The 23,352-nt window shown below is 48.4% G+C and overlaps 1 protein-coding gene across 1 annotated transcript in view; it reads right to left on the minus strand.

Moving 5' to 3' along the window:
• LOC105698717 (neural cell adhesion molecule 2) overlaps positions 1-23,352 on the minus strand; it is a 54,082-nt gene that overhangs the window by 17,240 nt on the left and 13,490 nt on the right. The window contains exons 2-3 of the mRNA XM_012423189.1: positions 13,336-13,443; positions 2,744-2,889 (exon numbers count right to left, since the gene is read on the minus strand). Of these exons, the coding sequence (XP_012278612.1) occupies positions 2,744-2,889; positions 13,336-13,393 (204 nt within the window). The 5' untranslated portion in view covers positions 13,394-13,443. The remainder of the gene's footprint in view (positions 1-2,743; positions 2,890-13,335; positions 13,444-23,352) is intronic.

Below are 23,352 nucleotides of genomic sequence, written 5' to 3' on the forward strand. Positions count from 1 at the left end.
CCGAGACGATAAATAACCTACGTTAACGGCGTTACCGTCAGAAGTGCGCCGTTACAAGTACAGTAAGATATTTCTTACTCCAAATATTTCCGAACCTATATGTTCAATTGTAATTCAATTGAAGAGACTATAGTCTACATTAACGGGCCATAAAATGTATTTCAGGGCTCCAAGTGTGACGGTAAATAACCGACGTTAACGGCGTTACCGTCAGAAGTGACCGGTCGTTCAAAAAAGGACAAGGCAGGGCGATCGCGGGACAAGGCTCGTTCGTTTGACTCGAAGTCAAGGCCTTAATTAACTGCTGTCAGTGGCACACGTGCTCGAAACGAAACTAACGGGTGTCGGGTCTTGCACCCAGCCTGTACAAGCGGGTGCACTCCGAGTACAATCCTCGACCTGCGATTTCCGCTGCGGCTCCTCCGCGATCGATGGCGCCGCCTTTGATCCGCCGCGGTGGGGACCGGACCAATTATCGCGATCACGGCTCGATTTTTTACTCCCTCGTAGGTATATTCCAAAAATTGCCTCCTCGCCGTTTCCCCAGTTAACGACTCCGCGGACGATGCGTTAATTAATTAGGAGTTATCCCTTTAGGCCGCATTTGGTGGGTAAAATATGGAATGGAAAAAAAAATTTTATTTAAATCACCGAAGATCTCGTTCTTTTATCCAAATCTCAAATCAGCTGTTTGGTGCATTCGCAAAACCTAGGATCTTGAATTCTGTTAATTTTTCATCTTACTGTTTATAATAGTAATTTATGCCAAAAATGATATATGGTAAAAATCTTCGACCCGGCTACACCTATTTGAAATTCTCGCGTGAATTCATGACGATCATATGAGGTAAAAATTTTCGACTCGAGGTGAGCATATCCTAGTCACGTCGCGGACTCGACGGATAGGGCGGATTTGTAAATTGAAATTCCCGCAGATTAGGGGTGTTTCCTCGCAAAGGGTGTTACCGCACGTCTGATTACGTCCCCGGGTACAAAGATCCGCGCCACGGTTTTTTCCAGTCCAGAAAGAGGGAGAGAGAGAGAGTAGTGGATTAATATAAGCAAATAAAACGGAATTTCTTTCAGCGGGGATGTAATTTGATTTTCCTTCTCGGGGAAAACACTCTGGGAAAATATAATCCACGAATTGGGATTCATTCCGATCCCTATCGAGTTGGCCCGAATATCGCATCGATAGCTGCACCCCGGAAATGAACTTTCAGCTCTTTTGTCTGTATACATCGTCGAGATGCACTTCTGCACCGGAACGAAACACCGTCGGAATTGCATCGATTTATGGATCTCGGAACTCCACCCCCGGTGATCCAGATTTGATTGACATCCGATCTGGATACCCCAGCCCAGAGGCGCGCTCTTGGAATTAAAATAAAAATTCCATAAACCCTTCCATCGACTTCTAGGAAGGTCGATGGGGTTCGGGATGGTAATGGTAATAATTAAAGTAAACCATGGTAATTATTATGCAGTCGGAAAAGCGAGGGTGTTCGTTTGAATTGGGTTAGTTGGAGGTTCGAGAGTAAATTTCGACTGCGATCGATGCCCTCCGTGTGGCTAATCGCATTGTCCTAAAAAGCCGCGAAAAGGGTGACCCGATTGGGTCAGACATCGGAGGATTAATAATCAATTATTATCGATGACCAGTCAGGATTCATCTCGCGCCATTTGCGACCGGACTTCCGGAGATACCTCGACCTGCAATTGGTCTCGATGAACAATTAATGGCGAGGGCTCTCCCCGAGATTTATTAGTATTCAAACACGCAAAGGCGGATATTAATTCAAGGAGGACCTAGGGCAGCTGGCAAGTGCAGCAAGCTCCCCCGGGGGTCGTTATTAAATATTAATAACAGGAGAAGCATCGCGCACCCTTGCACATGGAGCCGCCACCCCCTTCGCGTCTTCTAGATCGAAGATTCACCCTCCTCGTTAAATATCTCCCTAGATAACGGCCCTAACAGGGCGTCATTCCAGCGATTATCAGCAATCGAATCGCTAGATTCGAATTCCCCTCGGTTCAGAGCTTAAAATCAGATCCTGGCGCAAGAAATCCTCGAAGGGAGGGAAAAACGAGTATCGATTTTTAAGACACATTTCAGGGCCTGGAGAGGCTCTAAAAGTTCCTGAAGAGATCCCCATTAAGTCCATCTCTTTATGCACGCACGGAAAATCCACGAGACCAACTTGGATTGGAATTCCGCTCGATGGAATCCTTAAAATCCTGCCGCAGGAATTCTTCACTATGAGTATGCGAAAAAAAATGGTAGCGATTTTCCGAGGAAATTTCTAAAGAATTCCCCAGTCGGAGGCATTAAAACCAGACGAGGTTTGAGTCGTGGCCTGCCCTTTCGATCCGGGGCTGAAAAATGTGCCCGTTCGCCAGGATGAGCACCAGGACCTCCGCAGGATCCTCACGCGTCTTTTACAAATGACGAGCCACCCCTTGCGCGCTCGTGCCTCGCGAGCAAAGGCTTCTCTCCAGGGGATCTCCTGCATCTTTAAGGGGGAAAAATTACCAGAGCCGCCACTCCACCCCCAGGACCTCCTCGTCCTTACTCATCCCCATATCCTTCCTTCGGCGGTGGGAGGAAAAGGGAGCCTAAGACACGGCGGCGCCCTTTTCAGACATTCAGACATCAGCCCTTGCAGCTGCGCTCGCCGGTGGGCCCGGGTGGTTTATTTATTTAAGCTCTAGGGGATGGAAAAAAGAGACGTTACGTGCTCACCGTTCCGGCACTAAGATCCGTGAGTTTGCAGGGCAGCACCGCAGTTCCTTTCGTCTGGGCCAAGACTTCCTTAATTGACTCCGTAATCGCCGGTCCATTCTCCTCGGGCCCATTGTTCGTCGGATGTCTGCGACGTATCGCGCCCTCTGAAACAGCGCGTGCAAAGAGTCAGAAAAGGGGTGATACGAGGAAAAAGGCTGCGTCTCCTCGCCAGGGAGGAGGGATCCAAGAAGGACTCATTCGGGTCCTTTGAGGTCGTCTTGACTTCATCAGTACCCGCCCTAAACATGGGTACTTCCATCTCGTACCGTAATTTTTCCTCCCCGGAATTATCCTCATTCCCATTCCCCCTGGATATACTAAACCTGCCAGTTTCATTGTGTATGTAAATTGCAAACAAAATTTCCGGGGAACTGACGTCTAGTTGGGGCTGATTGGACGGTCTGAACGCAAGCCTTGCTCCGAATGGATGGTCTGATCAGACGCTGATCAGAAATCTTTGGATTCTGATGGCTTAAGTTCATACGAGATTGACTATCCTTATTGTACCTATTGTTACTTCCGAGCGGAATTGTCAAGTATATGCAGACTCTCCCCGGTCCAAGGATGAGTGGCAGAGAAATCGACACCGGGTCTCATTCCCTGACCTAACTTCACTGTCGTGAAATTTGTCAAGGGTGTAATCTTTGATGATCAAGTAGCTGTTTGCAAGTGGACGTCTAGGGATGTTCAGCTCGTTAGAACTTTTACCTCGGATTTATAGGATTCCTCTGGCGCCACGTCCAACCTGGAGCTTTGGTTTGCGGTCTAGGACGATTTAGCGCAGTCGCGTCCGGCGATGGTCCTAACCCTTCTCTGTACTTGGATGCACCTAGATGCACCCTGCTGGAACGCACATGCACACGGCGGATCGGACATATACGTCGGTTATCGTTTCGCAGTGCCGTAACTAGCCCGTAACATACGTGTAACGACCAACCCGGTGCATCGTAAACCAGGATATATGAGTCCTCGAGAATATCGCTGGTGGATGGGTCCTTGATGCGCCCTCCTCCTCATTAGGGCCCGATGCGGACTCCAGACTTCGCGGGGGGTTTACGAGGCGGTGCCCCCGAGATCTCGGTTCTCGTTCGCCATTTTATTCCCCAGATCTAGGATATTCCCCGGTGACGAGTTTTCGGAGGACGACGGCGAGATAGACCTCTTATTGGCCGTTCGCCATGCCGGAGATGTTTCCTTCGACCGATTCCTCGATATTTTCGGATTTCATGGGGGGTTTTACGGGGCCAAAGGGCCCGATGAGGCTCCCGGTAACCGAGCACTTTGCCATTTTGTCACGGAAACGAAGGGAAGGGCCGTGTCGTGTCTCGATGTGGATTCGGGTCGTTCGGTGGCAATAATGTCGGAGCGCAATGGGGTCGGTTTGTTTGCCGGGCGCAAGTTTCCCTGTTTTTCGACGGGATGGTAAATGGATATCGATATCGGCCCGAAGGAGATCTCGTTCACTTTGAAACCACCCCCCCGATATCGATATCCGAAACCTCTCTACCCCGGAATCGAGGGCTGGTGAAAAATCAAAATAAATTCGGACGCCGTGTTTTGTCTTCTGTTATCCCTAGCGATATGCAAAATCGGTCTCCGTCTTGAAACCCTTGTTTTGCGCGTGCACTTTTGCCAAGACTGCTTGTACTAATCGTGATTAATAAAATCTCTTATCCATGATTAGTGAAGTTATTATTAATTATCCTAGTTCAAGTAATCCTTGTATTATAATTTTAACTCCAAAGTTGGAGCAACCTGCCCTAGGACTGTAAGACTAATGCCGAGTTTTTCTTATCAGTCGCGTTGGGTCTTTCATCAATGAATCAACAGAGTTATTGAGAAAATCCCTTTTAGTCATAGAATCTTGATTTCGGTCTTGTAACAATGGTCAGGTCTAGGTCATAATTCCAGCCCTCTCATTTTTGCAAGTCCACGAACGAGCCCGTAAGACTAATTTCAATTTTCAGTGATTAGTCAGTCGCGTTGGGTCCTTCTCAATGGAAAATCCAAAATGGGGGCAAACCAAGAGCCACCGGGACAGGTGCTCGATGCGATCTCGCCGCGGTTTTTGCTGTTTCAACCGCTCAAAGGGCCAGTCTTCTTAAACGGAGTTCTCGCGCCTCCTTTCATCGATTTTACGAGCTCCCACCCCGCGGTCGACGATAAATCCTCCATGTCGGAAGGAGCAGTCGAAAGAGGGTTGCGGTCTTCGGATCTTCGCACGCGATTCCGCCCTCCACCCCTCAGATTTCTCTTCGCTTAGCCCCGAATATGGGTCGTTTATTTAACGGAATGCCCTGACGAGAGGTTCCGACCTGCACCCTCTTCTTCCTGCACTGCCCCCCGGATTAATTCGATATCGCGGGATTATCAATTACCGGGGGCAATTTTGTCCGCCGCGGATGTCCTCGGCCTTCCGAGACCCGGAAACGCGGAACGAGGAAACGAAGAACGTGTCACTAAAATTCGAAACGGTCACGTCCCGAATACCTCCTCCACCTCCCTGGGGGGTTGCACATGCAAAGCACCCCCGAGGCCATTACGAGGGCCGTAATGCGACCGCAACTGTTCGGAGCAGCAGCGGCGCGTATCCTGACGCCCGAAGACCGCCGTTTCCGCAGCCGTTGCCGCATCCGTAAACGCGCGATTAATTGAAAGCCCCAGAGAGCCGGTGTTTCCGTCGTTACCTCCTGGACTCGTTCCGCCGATTATCATGCATCATCGTTTACGTTATTATACATCCTCGAATCTTTCAAATGGATCTTTCGGCACAAGAAAAAATTCCCGCGATATGAAATTTAAAAAACATGGATTTTCCACGATTATTATTGACATGGAAAAAAAAATTCACCGTGGAAAAAAAAAATTCATTGAACGAAAGAAATACTTTCCTCATTCGGACAATAATTATTTGACTCAAAAAAATATTTCTTTGGTACTATCAAAGGAATTTTTTCCTGGTTCGAGGAATTCCGTTACCGAACGCGTGCCAGCATGAAGAATTGTATAATAATTGGTAATCTTAAATCATTCCCTAGAAGTTCCGCTTCCGCGATCAGGCCCACTTTATCAGGGCATTTTCCGCGGCGATAATCGCCGGGCAATCAGGCCGAGGAGAAGGAAACAAAATCTCGTATCATCCCGAGGGGAAGCCTTCGTGAGCGTGTATTTCCCAATTTCCCGGAAAATGTCCATTTCTCGTGGAGGCCACGGCGCACGCAAAGCACCTTCGGGGCCATTACGCGAGCGGAAACGAGACCGCGCTGCGGCCTGGCGGGCGCGTCGACGGAATGATGTCCGAAAACCGCGGTTTCCGCGTCCGCGGGATTAATCGAGAGCCTGGGCTCTTCCCTACGAAATGCATCTCCGCTGCACCTGCAACTGGGTCGGGGCTAATTACGCTGCGTTATTCCACCTGACCATGCAGCCGAGGAACGCCGAATTTAAGATTCCCTCCGCGTAATGACACCGCGTGCGGATTCGTCTCTCGGCTCGGAATTGCAATCCGGCCCGTCCGAAATCCCATTAGCCATCGGACGGGAAGAATACGGGAAGGAACGAGATAAAAAAAAATAAAAAATTCCCTTTTATTGCTAGGAATAATTTGGAAAATCCCGAAAAAGGCATTTTTACCCAACGGGGGAATCTCTCGCTCTCGGGATGAAAGGAATCTTTATATCGTATCGTGATTATTTATTTCCGCATATCCTGCGTTTTATCGACTTGTTCTCGAGGCATGTCGCGACGCTCCAACGCTCGCCGAATAATTGATTCATTAGGCCCTGCTCGGGAAATAACGAAGATTAATGATGCCACGTAATGTGCCGAGGGCCATTTTATCACGGGGACCTGCGGTGAAAAATTGATACGATTCGTGATTACTGCCTTCCCGTAGAAACTGTGCGGAAACTCCGCGCACCTTTTGTGCACGAGGCTGTAGTCAGGTTTTAATATTCATCCCTTAACCCTGAATAAGTACAGAGTTATTAAAGATTTATGAATAAATGTGGCATTTCAATTCTCTGAAACCGCGCAAGAGAATCAATACACTCGTCCCCTGAACTCATACCGCCCCCAGTATCCGAATAATAAGTAAATAATAATAATAAGTATGAAATTAATATTACGAGGCAATATTTAGGAAATATTCTATGCTACTGGGGGCGTGTTTCTAAATCATATGAACGAGATGTAGAATTAGTATATGATGACAGAATGAAATTCAGAGGGGAAAAGGAGAATCCGTGAAATTAGGATATATGGACTAGGTGGATTTCACTCGTCCAGGTTACTGGAGTCGGATTTGCCCAGGCCCGGAGGTCCTTTCCGTGTCCAGGAGCAATCTGGCAATATCCTGGCCGATTCGAGGTATCGAGCACGGAGCTAAACGTCTCCTCTGAACGATGGCACGGTGCCGAGCCGGTTTGTCGGCCCCGGGGCTTGGGGGTCGTAAAAAGGCCGATCGGTCACGAGATCGCGAGCAAAGCGTCCAGGGTGGTCGCCGGGATCGGGGGTCGAAAAAGTCGGAGCACGTCGGGGTGGAAGACAAAGAGCCGAGTGGGCTCGAGATCGTCGAGACGAGGGTGGAGGGTGGCCCGCTGCACCCCTTTACGCAGGGTCGACGACTCGACGCGACCGACTCGAGTAAAGTCGGCTTTTTCGCGTAAATCAGGGAATCGATCATCGACGAAGAGGGAGAAAAGGCGAAAGAAAAGGGGGATGAAATTTCCTCGAAAGAGTCGGGCCTTTCCGAGCCTCTCAGACATGTCAAAGAATCCATAGAGACCTATCAGCTGATCGAACCAGCGGTCCGAATTTTTTATGATAAAATCAATTTTGACAAAAAGTATGCGGTTGAAAATGTTGAAAAACGCATACCCTGGGGGATAGTATAACATGGCGAGAGGCTTTTTATCCGTTTAACAAATTTGCTCAACGATGTCAATACTTCCGCGCGCGCTCCTCTCCTCGTGGGTAAAAACGTGTATTTGCATTTCGAGCAGAGGACGATGTTACCGATGAATGTTTCCTATTTGTTCTGGAATGATTTCCTTGATTGTGGGAATTGTTTTGCAATTGCATCGATTTACTTGACGGGCCTCCCTATTTCTTGCGGACTCCCGATCTGTCGCGGGTTTTTTCCACGAGGGAGAGGGGACGTCGCTGCACTTTGCGAATTGCATCGCTACCCGATCATCCCAATCTGGATCGGAGTTGCAGCCTCCCTATGGACCGAGTCGCCCTCGAGACAATTTCTCGAAGCAAGGGAGGCCCATGGAAAGTACGCTCCCCCTTCTCGGCGAATCTAGTCTGCACCCTCCATCTCTCGTTTTATTTCATTTTAATTACTCCCCGAGTACAACCGAGTGTTCCGTCGATTATTTCCGGCGAAGTGATAGCGCGATAAAGCTCTTCGCCAGGCCGACTCGACTTTAAAGCTCGGGACGTGACGTTCCTTGAGCAATTCCCAGGAGATAGTCTCGAACCCTGTCTGATGAAAAGTCGATCCCTCCTTCCGATTCGCACGATTTTGGGGGCGGTTCGTTTAACCGGGGAATAATTTTTTATCTCATTATCTCTTTTTTTGGCTCCTCTATCCGTGCTCGGAGGCGTCATTACGACTGTCGCAAAGGGGACACCATCCGTCAGGAATTCGTTTTCGCTCTTTTTTTTTCATTTTTTTCCCCCAGACCTGCTTTTCGAAAAATTCTCACGAGCGCGGAGGGAATTGTTCCTGCTCGGCAATATGCAAATTCTGCGATTCGAGGTGTTCGCATTATGCGGCGCGCTTTTTATCTCTGGTATCTCTAGGTATCTCTGGGCTCGTTTTTCTTTTTTTTTGTTCAGAGTGCCTCTTGACGGTGTAACATGACGACCATGTGTTTTATTCACTGGTTTAGTATACCTTTTGCTCATTGTTTAATCATTTATGAGCTTATTAAATTCCTGGCTACTGCAATTGTCCTGGCAAGCTCGCAAAAAAAGCATCCGTAGTAATGTGACAAATTGGAAGATGTTGGGAAAACTCGCGGGAACGACTTAACGACGTTAACGCGATCTTCCGTAATTCTTCCAGGACCGTCAGGAGAGGTTTTTCCAGCCTCGCGAAAAATCTGTCACCTCTCTGCGCTAACTGGACTAACGAGACAACAGGACTCGCAAAAAAAAAAGAAAGAGTTGGAGGAGGAAATGAAAAGTCAAGGAACAGAAACGGCGAACGAGTGTCAGCGTTTCGCCGGATCCGAGAAACGTAATCAGGGAAACGCTAAAAGGAAAGTCCGTCGTCGGTCTTCCTTTAAATATCTCATTTTTAATTCCCAAGTTTCCAAAGACTGTTTGGTACACCTAGAGATTAAAAAAAAAATGCCGTTTGGTTTTTGGATCGCCATTCATTCATTTCGGATTCATATGCACGAAAGGAAACTCGAAGGTTTCCTCGCTAAAGTATTGGTCCTAGTACTTTTGTCGTTTCCTAAATATTTCATTTAAAAATTCCTACGTCCCGAGGAATTTCAGATTTACCTTAGATTGAAATAAAATAATGAATTAAAGTCTGGTTTTCAAATCGCCATCCATCCATTTCGAATCCACGAGCGCGGGAGGTGTTAAGAAAAATGGCGGGAAAACTTCCGCTCGTAACGAGATGATTTCGGAGCGATGGCCGCCCTCGAGAGAGAAGTTCCACTCGCGAGGGCTTCCTCGTTAAAGTTTCGGTTCTAATATTCATGTCGACTCGCCACGCGAGAAGTTCGGAGTGGGCACTTCGAAGTTTCGCAAAGGAAAATTCCGTCGGAAAACGTCGGCGGAGGAATGCGCGGCGGAATTCGGAGCAAGGACTCCTCCGTAGGGGAGAATTTCCAGCAGAGGAGCCGGGCCACCCTTTGTTAAGCAACGTTACCGTGCAATTGGGAAATCCTCCCAGTAGTTACCTCCTAATGAGGACATCAAAGTTACGCACACAATTCCGGACGCGACGAATGCCGGTTCCTCAAAAATAAATACTTCCGCCGCGCGCACCTTTGAGCGCGGCCTCGTTTTTAATTTCGCCTTGATGATTTAGACTCGAGTAACGAGGTTAACGAGTGCACGACGAGGATCCTCGGCGTCAAGGACACGGCCGTATTTTTTTTTATCGGGAAATCCCGACCCGGGATCGATCATACGCGTATCTCGATGATACGCGATTTCGGACCGAACCCGTCGATTGGGAGGAAATTGCCGAAAATTAATCGGGAAGGATACGATAAAGGATTCCCGATAAAAGGTCCTTCGGTAGGTCTCGAAGTCTCTTATCCTTGCGCCTGTTGCACGCTCCTGGATATTTCTCCTCGTCAAATGTCCTGACGAGTTCCGCTCTCGGCGTCGTCTTTCATTCGGTGCCATCTTGGAACTTCCGGCCGGAAGTATCCTCGTCGTATAATATAACTTCCAGCCTCGGGAAAGTATCGCATCTCCTGGTCCTGTGACCGCGTTCCTTCTGGACTTCTCCCAGGGATGTGATATTCCTGAAGAGACTGTAATCCGTAATCTTCCTCGGTTGAGGACTACGCAATCGCGTAATGCGATTCGCGTTAGAGGGTAATTCTCTGTCCTGTACTTCCCCACCTGAATTTTCTCCCTGCCAGGAGTCCTCCTGTAAGTTTCGTCCTTTCGGTGTCCTTTCCGAGGGATAACTTTCCTCAGACTCCTGACAACTCCATCTCGCGTCCTCCCCTTGCTCCTGGATCTCGTATTCTCTCTATGTCTTCTTCGTGCACGTTGGAGCAGTCGTGAAATTTTGCGAAAGTCTCATTGCTCCTCATTACCGTACCACTCGGGCAATTAAGAAAGCTCGCACGAACGTACCCTAGCCCCCCTCTGTCGTAAATAGTGTCTTCCGGAGTTCTTCCCCGGACACTCCAAGGCTCCCCTGGGAACTGGTGTCTCCTCCCATCCCGGATTTCCTGGGAAACGACGTCGATTTCGTCCTCTCATTGCACTTACGAGAACTTGTAGAATATGCTGCGAGGTCTTCCTTTTCTGACCAACGATGTGGAATTTTAGCTGAGTGATCTTAATTATTTTAAACTTGCCCATCCTGTCTTGATAAATAAATAAATAGGCGCAGGAATATTAAAGCCCTTTTCCGCGAGTCTATTTCCTTTTTTCTCTCAATTTTCCGATTTCGTCCTTTCGTTGTGCTCCAAAAAATATTTTGAAAATGCTGCGAGGTCTTCCTTTTCTGACCAACGATGTGGAATTACAGCTGAGCGATCATAATTATTTTAAACTTGCCCATCCTGACTTGATAAATAAATAGGCGCAGGAATATTAATGACCTTTTCCTCGAGTCTATTTCCATTTTTCTTTCAATTTTCCGATTTCGTCCTTTCGTTGTGCTCCAAAAAATGTTTAGAAAATTCTGCGAGGTCTTCCTTTTCTGACCAACGATGTGGAATTATATCTGGGAAACGTTATTTATTTGAATGTGATCCATCATGACATAATAAATAATCAGCTCCAAGGATGTTACGGTCATTTTCCCTCGATTTCCATTTCCTACAAACTCCGCATAATTTTCCGCAGACCCTGCCCTTCATATCCATTTTCCAAATCCAGTTCGAGTGGCCCTATTTGTCGAAGTCTGAAACGCCCATCGCGCATCCGAAATTCATCCGTGTCAGAGGCATTGTCAAAAACGAAAATGAAAATGAAAATATTGTAAACATCCGGCCCGAGAGTCGGGTGGAAATATTTTGTTCCGCGTACGCTGGAACTCGTGTTCTCTCTGCTTTGCAAGGATGATCCAACCTGCAATTTCCCTCGTAAATTTCCCGATGGAAAACAGCCGGGCCCAGTGGAAATGTCCTTCCCTATTTTTTGTTTTCTCTCCGCTTCATTCCCGAACAATTGTCATTCGCCGGTGCAGTTTACACCGTGCACTTGCGATTCGCCACTTCCCGGCGGAGCGTTTCAATGAAAATCGAGAGGTCTTTTGGCATGTCGGAAAAATCGCTGAGAAAAATCTGGCCCGCTAAAAGAAGGTATCTAGACGAGGACTAAATTTCGATAATGACTGGAAGCCTGGTAATCTGGGAAAAAAAAAAAAAAAAAGCACTGAAAGGAACTCATCTTTTCGAGTCCGTCTTCGACGTCGGGAAGGCGGAACAATGGCATGGCGGTCGGTTGTGATTGGCCCTCTAATTGAAAAACTTGTACATACCAGATCTCCTCGATTTGGATACGGACTCCCTTGGAAGTCACTCTGGCTGGTGATTAAGGCCGTTTCCATCAGGGCTCCAATCATAATGGCTCGTTATGCAAGACTATGGTCATCCCAGTTTCCGGGACATCTCCGAGAGCGAGAGACCCCAATTTGTACTCGAGTTGTTTCCGTCTCTCTCCGGACTGCGTTTGCCCCGGTACTTTTGTTCCTCTCTCTTTATGCACTCGTAACTTGAGCGCAATCACCGAGGAGATACTCGCGGCCCATTAAGCTCGAATAGGTACCGAGATTTATAGAAAATCGTTTACCGTATAAATATATACACGGGAGCAAGGATCGTCCCGGAGAGGGAAAATGGCGGAAAAACGTCGATTTCCTTTCAAACGCGCGCAGCTCGAGGATTGAAATTCGCCTCACCTCTGAATTTTTCGGATTTTCATAACAGGGTCTAATTGTCTTATGAACATTTCTGCGGGAAGGATCGATTTTGATTGTTTATAATCCCCTTTTAAATGCGCAGGTCAAGGATTAAGATCCACTTTACGACTGGTTGGATTTATAAAAAGTACAATTTTTAGGGGTACAATTTTTTAATGAAAAATGTAATCCCGCAAAGGGATCGATGCCTTTTATCCCGCCGCGTCTCTCCAGCAGGATTGACATCGGAAATGGCAACAATGGGTGTGTGAGTCCGTCATGAACACCGGTAACACACAATCGATTCCATCCGCTATGTATTTCCACGCTCGGAGCTATGTAATTGGTTGGCTCTTCATATATATCCATCGATTTCCCTCGAATCCTCTAAGCTCCATTGTAGCATGGAACGTGGATGGGATTACCGTCCAAATATTGTGGTTGCACGGTCTTAGAGGTCCTCGTTGATCCATGGCTGTTAATAAATGCATCCATGGGACCACTTTGAACGTCTCTCGACCTCCATATGAACATTTCGAAGAAATCAGAAAACATATGAAACAACTAGCAAATATGAAAAAGGAAAGCATTAATAACCGCCTTCATGGGATCACTTTTGACAGGTGTCCAATTTCTCTACCCTACTTCATTCTAAGAATCTCCAATTGTTCTAAAAAAAATCCCTTATGAAATAGACGCCACTCTCTAAATAGGGTGTATAAAAGAACGAATAATTTCATGGATTCTAATCCGATGAACATGTCCTTTGGCGCTTGTTTCGGAGTTCCTGTGGTAACGTTTAATTCTATATTTCTTTGCCGTGCAACTCGGGTTAACGCTAAATACATTTCTTGCACGTGCGTGTGCATATATTTTCGCGTGGGTCCATCCACGAATACACGGGCAATCGGATCCTTTGAGTACTTACCAGTTCCCGGTTCCAGAAAGCACCTCGCCACCAGCAGGATCAATAGGAACGTTTCCATGGCTCGGTTCAGGTCTTCATCGCTCCCGCGATCGTTCCCTATTCTGGCCCCTGTAACAGGATTAAATGGGACGTGCCCGTTAAATGGAATCGCTCTACACCTCGCCGTGTGATTATTGTCGTGCACTTTGGACACGGCGGTGTTCTTGTGCTCGACCCGATCGGGTTTCCTTCCCATCAAAGAGACAATCGCTGTTCCCCGCACAACGGCTTGCCGCGGTGAGATCTGGCATCGGGCCGTCGAGGGGGTCGGATTCCAATTGAAATGCATAGTCCTGGTGCGCTTAATAAATATTCCACCGAGTCCTCGATAACTCCCAGATCTCGCCCGATTACGCGAAGCAACGTGCACGGGTGTAGAGATACATGGGAAATTCACGGGGAAAATTGGGTCTCAGCGATCCTGCGTGATACCTGGGAAATTGGATCTCAGTGATCCTGCATGATACCTGGGAAATTCAGGGGGAAATTGGGTCTCAGCAATTCTGCGTGATACCTGGGAAATTCAGGGGGAAATTGGGTCTCAGTGATCCTGTGTGATACCTGGGAACTTCACGAGGAAAATTGGTCTCGGCGATTCTGCGTGATACCTGGGAAATTGGATCTCAGTGATCCTGCATGATACCTGGGAAATTCAGGGGGAAATTGGGTCTCGGCAATTCTGCGTGATACCTGGGAAATTCAGGCAATTCTGCGTGATACCTGGGAAATTCAGGGGGAAATTGGGTCTCAGCGATCCTGCGTGGTACCTGGGAAATTCACGAGGAAAATTGGGTCTCAGCGATTCTGCGTGATACCTGGGAAATTCACGGGGAAAATTGGGTCTCGGCGATCCTGTGCCTAAGTTTTGTGGATAACCACAAGATTAGGTAAAGGTACGACGGGGGAAAAAATGGGGAACATAATCTGGCGCGTTTAAAAAATATTTCATCGAGTTCTCAATATTTCCCGGATTTCCCACGATTACGAAAAGCAACGTGTACGGGTATAGAGATACCTGGGAAATTCACGGGGAAAATTGGGTCTCGGCGTTCCTGTACCCAAGTCGGGCGGACAACCGCAAGTTTGGGTGGAGGTACAAGGAAGGAAAAACGGAAAGAAAAAGGAGAAACAAGCCACGCTCTCGCGTCGGACTTCCGGGCTCGCAAAGCGTCAAAGGGGGCTTGCGAGAGACTTTGCGGCGCGCTCGAAAGCCGACACGATGCACCGTGCGGTGCACGGTGCAGTTTTCGAGCTGCATAGCCACGGCCCAGTCCTCGATAGTGTCGAATAGCCGGACGGTTGGTCGCTTTGAAATTTGAGCCGCAGTTCCGCAAACACTTTGGTCTATTGGCTCCCGGACAGGGAGTGGGTGCAGGTGCATGCGAGGTGTCCGCGGGGTGAAAATGACGCGGATGCACCGGGGTGCATGTCGTCGGCCTGCTTCCGCCAGAGCGTTATCGCGGATTTTTGTCCCCCACGGTCGGCATTAAACGTTGCGCCGCTCAAACGAAAAAAATAGAGACCACGGATAACGTTACCCCCGAAATAACAACCTCGACATCGTTACCCCTAACGCGCCCTAAAACCCATCTAATAGCCAATTTCATATCTCCCAAGATACGCCTCCACTTTACTCCACCATTTCACTAAAAAAGTCCCAAAGTTACAAGAATTCATTATTCCGCACCGAAAATAACTACGTATTAATTGACAACACTATGTAACACCATATGATTCTAAAATCCCACCGATGATTTCCTGCAAAATTTAAACGGCTAATAATTGTATCCAAGGAATTTGTTCATAAAGTGAAACCTTATGATACAATTGAATCTGTATAAATTTATGTCTGTTCTAAATGTACGAGTAATCGATTACGGAAAATTAATATTAGTGAATTTCATGTTATGTCAGGTATTTTTCGTGCTCAATCGGAAATGTGTATGTGCAAAAAGAGTGCGCATGTATATTCCGAATCTCGCTGATTGCAGGTGAACCCTCTACCTGGGTGCGTCCTCCTCGCTGCAGTGGCCCCAAAGTTGGGCCAAGTCAATAGGCACATCGCGAGGATGCCCGAAAGCCAACAGCGGCCGTCTCGAGACAATGCTTACCCTCCATACCCCATAAACTAAACATTAAACACCGTGCCCCGTGCATTGCAGGGCATGCATCATCTTGAGTCGCTGCACCCCAGGGGAGCCAGGTGAACAGCTGTTTGCTCTCGCGTGCCATTAGCGCGAGCCACGGATTATCAGGCCGGCGAAACGGCCCGGTGTTTGGTCAGCCCGTCGATAAACGGTCCTGGAAGTTAATTATCGCATCGAACCCGGTGCACAAGACCGAAATATTCGCCCCGGAATATTTACCCTGGAACATGGGCTCCGAAATCCGTCTCGAGGCAATATTTCTTTATGGCTACTCCACCGCTGGCTCGTCACTCGAAACATCACCACGTGACTCGTATTTAAAGTTCAAAAATAAATCTTCAATTTATAGAGAAATTTCCTTGACTTAGCCAAGACCAGAGCGAAAGTGGCGTTGTTCTTCTATATTAAAATAATAAATTGGAGATAAATGCAAGGGAAGCTTACAAGGCAACTCCGACTGAAATCGGTCAGCGCATGACTCGTGAGTACTTAAGAAAAATTCTTACGTTTTGAAAATATTAGTGTATTTCCAATGAGATGTTTTATTTAGCCAGGGCCATTGGTTCTATATTTGAAAATAAATCGTGGTTGAGATCGGAGAAAATAACAGAAACTCGGAAGACATCCCTTTAGTGGAATGTCCAGGAATCGGTCAGCTCCGAGGTCGGAGGCGCCACAATTCCGGGATTTCTTCGCCGAGGCACGCCCGATGTCACGCACGCAGGGAGATTACTTATTTCCGGGGTGGCGTGAAATCGAATTAAGAGGCCAGCATCGAGATTCACGTGCACGCACGCGAGAGAGGGAGAGAGGGCCACGGGAGCGGGACAGAAGAGCGGGAGAAAAAAAAAGCCGGGATGGAGCGAGATAGCCAGCCTTCGGAGAGCGATATCAAGCCCTAAGGGTGGGTTCTCACGCGAGGGTAATTTCGCTGGCTTCCCTGTCCCGAATGCAGGCGAGTGCATCGGTGGGGTGCGGCTTAAATATCCCGAGACTAGTTTAAATAGAGATGTCCAAGTTAGGGGATGGAAGTTAGAAATAAGTTAGTCGCGAGTGCGCGCTTGTACGGTACCAGGGGGTGACACGTTGGGGTAAACAGAGATAGAAATCTCTGTATTAAAATACAGTCGCGATATTAGGGGACTCCAGGTGAAGAAGAAAAGCGAGGGTAGGGTCGCCTTGAAAATTCTGAAAATCCTAGAAATCCTGCAAATCCTGGAAAATTCCCTTAAAGTCCCCGCCCGAGGGGGCGGAAATTTCAGACGCCCGCGTTACTTTGATTATAATTAAAGGGGGGTCGAAAAAGGGGGCGTTTCGCGAAATGGGGTCCCATGGTACGGGGCGAAGGAAATCGTTGCCGGTTAATTTACGCCGGCGACTTGGCCCTATTTCTCGGGCCCTCCCCGGGGCTTTTTCATCCCCTAGCCCTCGATTTTCTCCTGCCGTCCCTCCGCTTTATCCCCTGGATAAATCGTCGGGTTCGCGAATATTCATGCGAGACTCTTCGCGGGGGGCGGCCGGGGACGGCCCAGGAATTACGGGAGAATGGGACGGGCTGGTTTTATTTCATTTTATGCTGGGGTAAAAGGGGCCGGAGGGAGGCTCCGTTGACGTCGTCACGTCGTCGTTTGCATTCATCGATTCGAGTTCGAACGACTCGGGCCTCGCCGGCCGAAGTTAATCTCGACGCTCCGGAAGTTCCGGGGCTGATCGATCGCGCGAATCGTCGAACAAATTTTCCATTCGGGAACTTCCTCGGCCGGGGGAACTTTTCGAGACCGACTCGCCTCCTTTAACTCCGCCATCCACGTCGGGAGGCGATACGGTAGGCCGGGGAAAGTTTATAAGCGAGATTGAAATTTCGAAGGATTTTGGACAGGCCTCGAAGAGCGTCGACGTCGACGGCTACTCAGGAAAAATCCAGGAAAATGTCCAGAGCTTGTAGACATTTAAACGACGTTTCTATCCCACGTGTACGTTCAAGTGATCGAAGGAGGTCAGACCTATCTCTAGACTTCGGCAGAAAATAATCGAGTATCCGAAATTTCTTAACAAAGGTTAAACAATAGGGTGAATGCGTCACCATAGTATTTTTAATACCTCTAGGAGAACTTTCGGAAAAATTCAGGGGGGATATCGGAATAATGTCTCCTTTACTTCGTCTCCCACATTTCCGCGAGCTCTCTGAGAAAACGGCGCAGGAGTTTAAAGAGTTTCTCTTCATTTTTTGTCTTTTTTTTTGTCTTTTTCTTTTTTTTTCCCCCACCCCCGGGGAAGCCAGTCGAACGTTACACTCAAAGCGGCAAACTTTTCTTAAGGTTAAAACAGTAGAATAAATATTTCATCCGCAGGATGCACTCGACGTGCGTTTACCCCCCCACGCGAATTCATGCCGACCTCGCTAACGAGATGCAAAGGAGGTAGGCAGAGTAAAGGTAAAGGCGGAGGAGAAAAAGCCGAAGAAAGAATCGCAAATATGAGAGGTAGAGTACCTGAGGGAAGAATCCGTTTTAATATTGCACGACCGCAGTGGTGCAATAATGCAGGGGCTCGCGGACGCGCCGTCGGCTGGAAGTGTTGCATCTCATTAATCGGCTTTCCCCCGCCAAGTTCCCACGTAAGTCGGGAATTAACAATGAAAACGTGTCAGACGTGCGGCACCGCACGGCAAAGTTAGGGGAAATTTCCCCGAGAGATTAGGGTGCATCCGGAATCTCCCGCGGGACTCGGGCTAATCCCGGAACGAGGACGTCGAAGGACCTCCCCGGGATCTCCGATATTCCTGGGGGGCGACATCGAAAATTTCACAAAATGGGGGGGAAAGAAAAGAAAAAACCAGCTCTTTCCGCTTCATTCTCGAATTTTTATGCAAAAGAGTCTCAGGGACCCGGGAGACCTGCACAGCAATAATGCCCCCCGACGTCCGGGGGTGGTTCTTTCTCTCAAGAACTACCCTCTTCTCCTTCCTTCTTTTTCCCCGTCTTCAACACACGCCTATCTCGTTTCCCAAGGAGATACAAAAGCCGTGGAAGGAGCCCTCGCAAAGGTGGACAACTGAAGAAAGCGTCGCAAAAAGAGCGGCTCCAGGCGAGGGGGCGAACGTGCCCCCGGCAAGGGGTTGCATTAATAATGCACCACCGTAGTGGCGCAATAATGCAGGGGCTGCCGGACGCAACGTCGGTCGGTCTCGAGTGCAACGACTCGTTAATCGGTTTTTCCGATCTTCTGGAGCTTAACTTTCGAGCTTTCAACTTCCTAAAATCCCTCCCTATTCCTCGTTTCTTCAAGAGAGTTCTTTCGAAACACCCCCTCGACGTCTGTATCGAACTGCACTCGCCCTGCATCCACCAGAGTGGCAGCCAATCGAACGGTTCGGTTTTAACGATTCCCTGCAATATCGCGAAATTGAACGGATGGAAAAATATTTGGCGAATATATACATATATATATATGTATATATATGTATATATTCCTTTCCAACCCCCAAGTGCATCCATATAACGCGCAACGTATACGCCATGCAACGAGCATAAAACCGGGCGACATGCGAAACGGTTGTACCAAATGCGATGCCCCCTTCCCCTGGTGGGGGGGGAATTATTATTCCCTCTTTTGTTTTACCTTTTTAAACCGCGCTTTTTTCCCTTCCATTGGCGACTCCGTAAATACGCGCCAGGACGAAAAATTGGCTTTTAAGGGTCGACTCCGAGCGCCGGGACGAGGGTTTAACGGGGGTCGTTTCCGCTGGAGGCGAAACTAGCAGCGACAGCCATTGGAGGCGAAAGCGCTGGCGCGATTGACAACCCCCCCTTGGTAATCGTGTGCTTAGTCTGCAATAAACGGTGTATCGTTGCATAAACATTTAGTTATAATTAGAGAGTTTCAAGGAGGATGCCTCGTTTCTTTTCAGTTCTTCCTGCGCTTCTCTTATCCTCTTTCTTCTTTTCTTTTGCGCATCAGATCGCCGAATTTTGGCCCTTGTAGGGTGGGAACCTCGAGGTTTCCAGGAGAGGGTAGCGTGGTCGCTCACTCGGGGGGTGGTTTTTCAAAAAAGGGAGGCCAAGCACGAGCGGAATTCCGAAAGAGTCGTGTCCAACTTGTCCCCGGGTTGGGCGTTTCGCTTTTGGCCCGCCATTGCCAGGAGCGGCGCATACAGGACTTTTATTTCCAGCGGTTTCCTGTCCACATCGACCGCGGTCGCAGGACCTCCATCCCGGGTCCTGCTGCAAACCCGACCTGACGTTTCATTCCTGTCCGTTCCGTCCCAACGAGCAGGAATATCCGCGGACACGGATCGCGGATTAATAACTTAGCCGGATGGAGCTGTCGGCCAGTCCGAGCACCGTCAGGGCTGGTGATCGTCTCGAAAATAATCCTGCGGATGTCGGGAGGGGAACCGCACTTACCGACCACCCTGGGCGTCCTGCAGGACCTCTGTCCAGGAAATTAGCCGCTCCTCGTCATATCTACATCCCCTCTCGTTACTCCTGGACAGACGTAATTACCTCTCAATCAAGCAGTCCAAAGACTTTCCCATCAGGGATGAACCCGATTACTCTCCTAACTCTTTTGATCCGCGGGTATTCCTCCCGTATTTTCGGTTGTGCCGATCGATATCGATCAGTTCGATCCTTCCTGGGAATTGGACGGGTCCTGTCCCCGTCGAGCTCGACGATGGCCCGAGAGATCGATCCTCGAACCGAAGCAATATTTAATCCATCCCAGGACGCATGCCTCGCTCGAAGTTGCTTTACATCGATATCGCGGCTTGATTTATCGCCGCGAGCGGCGTACTATCGATCCCAACTTGCGCCTGAAGTTCGATATTAACGACGCCATCCGCCATTCGTTACTGTCTGCGCCAGTTTCGCGTAGAACCGGCATCGGGGTTCCCTCCAATTTCCGCCCCCGGCGAGGGATTTCCCTTTGCTTCTTCTCTCCGGCCATTTTCCTTTTCCTTTCGACTGTCTCTCGAGGAGGCATCTTCTTTGCCTCCAGATCTTCTTAACTTCCGGTCCTCTTTCCCGATCCAGGCTAAATGTGGCGATATGTTATTGCGATTTGCAAACTGTGCAATTAAATCGAGTTCTTCTCTGGCCTCCACTAATCATCCAGACTGCAATTATTGGTGACTGTTAAATTTATGCAAATCAATCTGCACAGATTCGGCCGACGCGTGGATGACGTAGGTCTCGGGTTTAACTGCACGGAATAAGAAATTACGAATCGTTACGATTTATCGTCACGGTCGCAGCCATTCTGTCGAACTCCGGGGGATGAATTTTTGTATATCGATTAGATGTGATAGCGCCGATTTATAGAAATTTCTGACAGTAATTTATGGTTACCGGGGGCGTTTTTATCGCTGCCAATGTCGCCAAATTCGGACCGCAATGGGCTGTTCCTATTTTCTCGCTCCCTGGGACGCAATTATCCGAACGACCTGGCAGGTCCAGGAGAAAAATGATCCCAGGACGCGAATGCGACACCTCGGGACGATAATCCCGGCTTGGCCGACCGAGTTCTGAGGGACTTCTAATGGCCCAAGTTTTTCGGCACGTCGATTATATTTTCCGTGGTCATCGTCGACGTAAGACCCCCTAGACGCGAAATCCTTACCCTGCCAGGACGCATTTTACAAGTGACATAACCACCCCATTACAGATACGAAATCAGAGCCTCCAATAATTCACGACCCTTTTTCTCCAACATGGCCCATGAAACTCTTTGACATTTTCCCCCGGGAATTTAGAGGCTCCCTATGAGACTTAATTTCCTATAAAAAGTGAAGAAAAAAAATGTCCCATGAACACGTGGAAAATTTTCATCCGAACGAGACCCCTCGCGTCCCCTTAAGGTCCGCTTTAAAGGTTACTTTCCTTCCACCTGAATTGAAAGCTTCAGAACGTAGACCTTGAACCCCCTTTCGCGTACACCTCCCATGTGATAAGTGCACCTATTTGTGATAGGAACCGATGCAAGACCCCATGAAAGATAGTACATTATGCAATTATTAATAAATTCACCGGGGGAGGGGAATGTGTCGCCCGGGTGCACTAATCGGCCCCGTCAGCGAAACTTGGTAGGATTTTCTGCTTTCCCGGGTATTTCCCCCCCATTTCCCGGCGTTATTCCTAGATTCTAAGGGGATTCCGTGAATTTCCAACGCGGGGTGGAAAAAATCACACGTCTTGTTCCACCCTCAAGGGCTCGCTGATGGGGAAATAATCCGCGGAGGGGATATCGGGGGTCGAGGCCGGGTGAGCGAAAATGGCGTTGCGGAAAGAATCGGGTCGGCGAAATCCTGCACAATATGTTTCCCCCGATTTCCCGGGCTCTCCTTTTTCCCGGGCCGAGGAGCCCATGAATCATGGCGCCGTCCGAAGTGGGACTCCTCGTCCTCATCCTTTATCAGCGGAGCAATAAAACTCTCGCGTCTAATAGACACTGACCCCCCGCGGTCCTCGCTATCACTGGCCCCCTTGACACCCCGAGACGTTCCGAGTCGAATCCAGGGGTGCGGGGGGGGTTTATAAGACGAATTATCTCCTAATCTGGGGATAAAAGGAGCCCAGAAATGTCCTCTCGTCGCTTTTTGCTTTCAATCGCCCCACGACGAGAAAGAAAGGACCTCGATATCTTAGCCTTACTTTGATCCTTAAGGTGATGCCAAAGTGGCGACAAAGAGGTCTCCTTCGTGAAATTTTCGATGACTTATAAACTGGGTGTACCGAATCGCTTCAACCCTTCCAGCGTGAATGTGGAGGCTATAAGGAAGGCTCCAATAAAATAACACTTTTTAAGAAAAATTCTAAAACTATAAACCAATTTTTCTTTAAGTTGAAATTTCATCGGCGTCGGCACCTTCCTTACAGCCGCCATATTCAAGTTACAAAGTTCGAAAGGATTCGATACACCCGGTTCGGGGAAAAGTTTCATAAACGAGGCTTCTTTCGGCGCTTTCGCTCCAGGTCAAAAGGTAGAAGAAGGTCTAAAGTAAAACGTTATAATTTTTTATATCGTATAACTCGGTACGAATGAAGTCCTACTTAAAGCCTAAAGGTGGGAGAAGGTCTAAAGTAAGCCATTATAATTTTTGATACCACCTCGAAACCCCATTACAGTGTTTAATAGAATAAAAACGTCGCCTCGCGAGATAGCGGGGGAAAAACCGCAGGGTAATTGCAAGGGATTAGACGAGACATTTAGGTCAATCTCGAAAGGACGAGACAAAACTCGCGTTATCTTATCATCCCTTGTCATCCGGAGCGCGAAGGGACCGAGAGAGCAAACACGGAGCTGGCGTTTCGAATCAAGGGCGAATTTGGTTAAGCAACTAGTAGTAATAACCCAGTGCAGAGAGGGCACGGAGAGCGAGGCGGCGAGATGCGGAGTATGTGCAGAGAATATTAAATCGCGGATTAACCGCTGACGGCTTTGACAGATTCGAGGCCCCCCTGGCCACCCCCTCGTGGGGCGCAAAATTCATCGCCCCATGCGCCAGCTATTGCGGTCGGTTTTGCGTAATGCATCACCCCGTGCACCGACTAGGCATGGAGTGAGCTTTAATCCGTTCGCACCGTCGAGGAGCTTTTCGGAAAATTCGCGAGGCAAGATCGAAAGAAGCTTAGTGCATCAGGGTGCACCAAAAGAAAAAAAAAAGGAAAAAAGCAACACAAGCCGTTCTGTCCTGCAACATGCTCTCCATACCGTCTATTCTTACACTAGTGGTACCACATCCACAAAGGAATGCATCAGTGAGAAAAAAAGAAAAAAAAAATGTATACCTCAATCCTATGAAAATTAATATCAAGCACTCAACGTTGAGTGT

The sequence above is a fragment of the Orussus abietinus genome, unplaced genomic scaffold (assembly GCF_000612105.2).
Source record: "Orussus abietinus isolate OABI.00-Male unplaced genomic scaffold, Oabi_2.0 scaffold12, whole genome shotgun sequence".
Classification (NCBI taxonomy): Eukaryota; Metazoa; Arthropoda; class Insecta; order Hymenoptera; family Orussidae; genus Orussus; species Orussus abietinus.